This window comes from Megascapheus bottae, chromosome 10 (genome assembly GCF_031878675.1).
Source record: "Megascapheus bottae isolate mThoBot1 chromosome 10, mThoBot2.hap1, whole genome shotgun sequence".
In the NCBI taxonomy this organism is placed as follows: Eukaryota; Metazoa; Chordata; class Mammalia; order Rodentia; family Geomyidae; genus Megascapheus; species Megascapheus bottae.
In genome coordinates, this window is record NC_143518.1 from 9,898,822 (window position 1) to 9,904,418 (window position 5,597).

At 41.0% G+C, this 5,597-nt stretch overlaps 1 protein-coding gene and 1 pseudogene across 1 annotated transcript; one reads left to right on the forward strand and one right to left on the reverse strand.

Moving 5' to 3' along the window:
- Positions 1–573: 573 nt before the first annotated feature.
- On the reverse strand, positions 574–1,497 carry LOC150057534 (olfactory receptor 2T33-like). Its single transcript, XM_090340154.1, has one exon. It carries the CDS (start codon positions 1,495–1,497, stop codon positions 574–576), a length of 924 nt encoding a protein of 307 aa, XP_090196280.1.
- Positions 1,498–1,797: 300 nt separating this feature from the next.
- Positions 1,798–3,441, forward strand: LOC150057535 (elongation factor 1-alpha 1 pseudogene; annotated as a pseudogene).
- Positions 3,442–5,597: the final 2,156 nt, after the last annotated feature.

Below are 5,597 nucleotides of genomic sequence, written 5' to 3' on the forward strand. Positions count from 1 at the left end.
TTATTTATTTATTTTTGCCAGTCCTGGGCTTGAGCTCAGGGCCTGAGCACTGTCCTTGGACTTTCTCAAGGCTAGAGCTCTACCACTTGAGCCTGAGCACTACTTCCGGCTTTTTTCTATGTATGTGGTACCGAGGAATCGAACCCGGGTCTTCATGCATGCTACGCAAGCACTTTAACCACTAGGCCAAACTCCCAGCCCTACATATAATATTTATATATGTAATTATATATAACATATATCTAGCCTTCTAAAATTATATCATAATTTTATAACATGTAATAATATATTAATTTTATGATGCAATATAATAATTGTGTGATTAAGTATTATATTAATAATTATTATATAACAACATTTAATGACAAATTATAATCAATATGATATATATTATTACATGTAAAATGCATTATATAATATAACTATATATAAAATGCATACCCTGAGGAAAGATGTGAATTTCAGGGAGTTTTGTTTTTATTTTATTTAATTTTATCATAACGGTGATGTGCAGAGTGGTTACAGTTACATAACTAGGGTACATTTCCTGTCAGACATCCTCTCGTGGAGCTCTCAGTAACAGTGCGCCATGTACTTTCTCAGGGCACTTTTGACCTCACTGTTCCTCAGACTGTAGATGAGGGGGTTCGCCATGGGCGTGATGATAGTGTAGAACACCGACACAACCTTGTCATGACCAGCTGTCCTGTAAGACTGGGGTCTCATGTACAAGAAAACGGCAGCTCCATAAAATAGGCCCACCACAGCTAGGTGAGAAGAGCAGGTGGCACAGGCCTTCCTGCGGGCGTCTGTGGAAGGCATGCGGAGCACGGCGGTGAGGATGAGAGCGTAGGAAGTCAGGATGAGGGAGAAGGGCAGCAGCAGCATCAGCACACAGCAGGTGTACATGAGAAACTCAAAGGTGGATGAATTAGCACAAGCCAGGCGCAAGAGTGTGGGAGCCTCACAGAAGAAATGGTCAATCTCGTGTCTCCCACAGAAGGGGAAGCTGAGAGTAGCCACGGCCTGCATGAGGCCATCAGCTGCCCCCAGGAGCAATGACACCAATGTCATTCTCAGACACAGTGGCCAGCTCATGAGAACAGGGTATCTCAGTGGGTGGCACACAGCCACATAGCGGTCATACGACATGGCTGCCAGGAGGAAGCACTCTCCACCTCCCACAGTGAGGTAGATGAAGATCTGCGAACCACACCCCACCCAAGAGATGGACTTTTTGCCAGTCAGGTAGCCAGTGGCCATTTTTGGCACGATGGTGGAAACCAGTATGAGGTCCATGAGGGAGAGCTGGCTGAGGAGGAAGTACATGGGTGTGTGGAGCCGGGGGTCCTGATGAATGAGGACAATCATGAGGGCATTGCCGGCCACGGAGGTGAGGAAAATAACGAGAATTATCCCAAAGAGAACTTGGTGGGCGCTGGTGTGGTTAAGCAGGCCCAGCAAAATGAAGTCAGCTGTGGTATTCCCATTGTCCATAATTTCTGACGCCAGGAGCCCTGGAAATGGAAAACTGGAGAAATGTTCCAAAGTCAGTGATGGATTGAGTGATTGACCAATCTGTAGAAAATCAATTGTGTGACAATTAGGAGACCTATGTCGAAAGTAAAATTAAGTTTAAGCCTTTTATTAATTTATGTGTATATATATATACACACACATGTATACTTGTACACACATATGCATATACATATATACAAACACACATATGCCATATACATTTGATAATAAATATTTTCCAAGGTTAGTATTTATCAAGAAGTATAAGGTTTTTTTTTTTTTTTTTCCCGCAATGGGTTTGCCGTCAGGACGCAGGTGCTGTGAAAAACACCACTAATTCGAAGCCAAAATGGGAAAGGAAAAGACCCATATCAACATTGTCGTCATTGGACACGTCGATTCTGGCAAGTCCACCACCACCGGACACCTGATCTACAAATGTGGTGGCATAGACAAGAAAACCAATGAGAAGTTCGAGAAGGAGGCTGCTGAGATGGGAAAGGGCTCCTTCAAGTATGCCTGGGTCTTGGATAAACTGAAGGCTGAACGTGAGCGTGGTATCACCATTGACATCTCCCTGTGGAAATTTGAGACCAGCAAGTATTACGTGACCATCATTGATGCCCCAAGACACAGAGACTTCATCAAGAACATGATCACAGGCACATCCCAGGCTGATTGTGCTGTCCTAATTGTCGCTGCTGGTGTTGGTGAATTTGAAGCTGGTATCTCCAAGAATGGGCAGACCCGTGAGCATGCCCTTCTGGCTTACACACTCAGTGTGAAACAGCTCATTGTTGGTGTTAACAAAATGGATTCCACTGAGCCACCCTACAGCAGAAGAGATACGAGGAAATCATTAAGGAAGTCAGCACCTACATTAAGAAAATTGGCTACAACCCTGACACAGTAGCATTTGTGCCAATTTCTGTTTGGAATGGTGACAACCTGCTGGAGCCAAGCGCTAATATGCCTTGGTTCAAGGGATTAAAAGTCACCCATAAAGATGGCAGTGCCAGTGGAACCACCTTGCTCGAGGCTTTGGATTGCATTCTGCCACCAAATCGTCCCATTGACAAGCCTTTGCCCCTGCCTCTTCAGGATGTCTACAAAATTGGAGGTATTGGCACTGTTCCTGTGGGCCGAGTGGAGACCGGTGTTCTCAAGCCTGGCATGGTGGTCACCTTTGCCCCTGTCAATGTCACAACTGAAGTGAAGTCTGTTGAAATGCATCACGAGGCTTTGAGTGATGCTCTTCCTGGGGACAATGTGGGATTCAACGTCAAGAACGTGTCAGTCAAAGATGGCAATGTTGCTGGTGATAGCAAGAATGACCCGCCCATGGAAGCAGCTGGCTTCACTGCTCAGGTGATCATCCTGACCCATCCAGGCCAGATCAGTGCTGGCTATGCCCCCGGGCTGGATTGCCACACTGCTCACATCGCTCGCAAGTTTGCTGAGCTGAAGGAGAAGACTGGCCGCCGTTCTGGTAAGAAGCTGGAAGATGGCCCTAAATTCCTCAAGTCTGGTGATGCTGCCATCGTCGACATGGTTCCAGGCAAGCCCATGTGTGTGGAGAGCTTCTCTGACTGTCCTCCTCTGGGTCGTTTTGCTGTTCGTGATATGAGGCAGACTGTTGCTGTGGGTGTCATGAAAGCTGTGAACAAGAAGGCTGCTGGAGCTGGCAAGGTCACCAAGTCTGCCCAGAAAGCTCAGAAGGCTAAACGAATATTACCCCTAACACCTGCCACTTCAGTCTTAGCCAGTGGTGGAAGAACGGTCTCAGAACTGTTTATCTCAATTGGCCATTTAAGTTTAATAGTAAAAGACTGGTTAACGATAACAATGCATCGTAAAACCTTCAGAAGGAAAGGAAAATGTTTTGTGGACCATTTTTGTGTGTGGTAGTTTTAAGTTATTAGTTTTAAAAAATCAGTACTTTTTAATGGAGACAACATGACCAAATATCTGTCACAGAATTTTGAGACCCATTAAAGCAAAGTTTAATGAGGAAAAAAAAAAGAAGTATAAGGGATCCAAGTTGTCAAGAATTTCCAATTAAAATAAGTGTGAATTTTTCCATTAATTTATGCCCAAATAGACGGATCAGAAATGACTACCATATTTGCACTTGAGTTACATCATGCATAATAAATAGTCTAAGATGGAAAAAAAAATCATATTAAGTGAAGTAGCCAGACCCAAAATAACATATGACCATGGTTTCTTCATTTGTAGTAATTAGTACATATCCAGGAATATCCTAGTAAACAATCACAATAGCTCTAAAGCTATGTACATAGGAGTATGGTCACATAGGTTGAGACCAAACAAAATGAACCCTAAGATATAGAAACAAGAGGTATATCTTTGTGATTGCTGTTCTTAATGGACTATGTGCGGTTATTTCTTTTCCTTCTCTTCTCCTTTGGGGTAATCTCATGTGGTTACTGTTACTGTATCTTTGTTACTGTATCTGTCCTTTGTATATATGTTTATTTGTTTATTGGAAATAGGGAAGGGAAAGAGGGAAAACAAGAACATTGGGAGAGGGTGAGGGGAGGTAAAGCTGGAAAAATCATGAGAAGGTACCAGTGTCCAAGAAATAATGTACAGATTATCTGATAAATGTAACGGTAGCTCCTCTATATATTATCCAGACAATAAAATAGAATAACAAACTTATAAGTTGAGACAAGTATTTTCATAAGGAAGATAATTAATCATAAAAGTTCGCATAGTGAACTAAACTCCCAATCACAAATAATTCTTCCCCAAAATAGAATAAGCCAGGAAAAAAATTTCCAAGCAAAGAATTTTTATTCTCATATGTAGAAAGGAGGTTATATACATATATCTATATATGTCAGATAGCTTAACTGAAATATGCATATATATAAAACATGTAGAGAGTATAACTGAATTTATGTTGTAGGGCTACAAAGCCTACAGAAATTTAAACAGAGAAATATGCATTTTCTGAATTTTTTCTAATGTTATGAAATTACAAATCACATTAACTTTTTGAATGTTGAAAGCTTTTCACTATACTATTTTCTCCTCACACTCACAAAAAGCACAACTTGTAGTGTAACGGAAAGGTTCTCTTCTGTATACAACAGAAGGGAAAATATGATTTCTTTTTCAATCACAAGTGAACTTAAAATTAAATGACATTTATCTCTTACCTGCAAGTGTCAGGCCTCACCTCATCTGTCAAATTCCAGCATCCAGAGATGAGGACGTGCATTTCCTCTCAAGAATCTGTTTCCTGCTACACATTTCCTGACAGTCATTCCCTTGACTAAATTGTAATTCTGCCTGGGAAAAACGATACAGTGGACTTCCCCAGATCTTAACCGTGTTGTTATAGGTTTAGTTGGTTGTTTTAAAATTAAATATACTAATATTGCTTCCCTCTTGCAAATATTACCTAGTTTCCCCAAACCTGTGTCCTTCACTGCCTCACAGCTCCAGAAATCCTCCCAATGACAAGGGTCCCATGAAACCCTCATGTGGCTCTTATGAACGTTTCATTGTCCAGATTCACTTCTCATCAGAAGACTTGATGTTGCCTGTTTTCAACCTCCTAGTGTTTAAAGTTGCAGAACGCATACTGGGATTCTTAAGTTAGTTTTTGCTGTCATGCTAACTTTTTATTATGAGTGTTTGGAAGTGGATCCCAAGTCCTCTCATAAGCTATACTGATGATGTAAGATTTACTACTGAGCTACATCTCCAGAACTTAAAATCTATCTATCTGTCTGTCTATCTATCTATCTATCTTTCTTTCTTTCTATCTATCTATCTATCTATCTATCTATCTATCTATCTATCTATCTGATAGATCAGTTATTAAACATCAATATTTATCTCTCAATCTATAGAATGATTGATATTTATCCAAACGGAACTTGATACTCCTAAAGCATATCTCACCCGTCTTTCCTCTCCTCCACTGTTTTTATTGCACTATTATTTGTTGGTTTTTCTATCTGTTTGATAGCTTTGGGAAGGTGATATAATGGAATCACAGAATGTGTGTGTATTTGTGACTGCTGGTCATTGATACAAAGTCC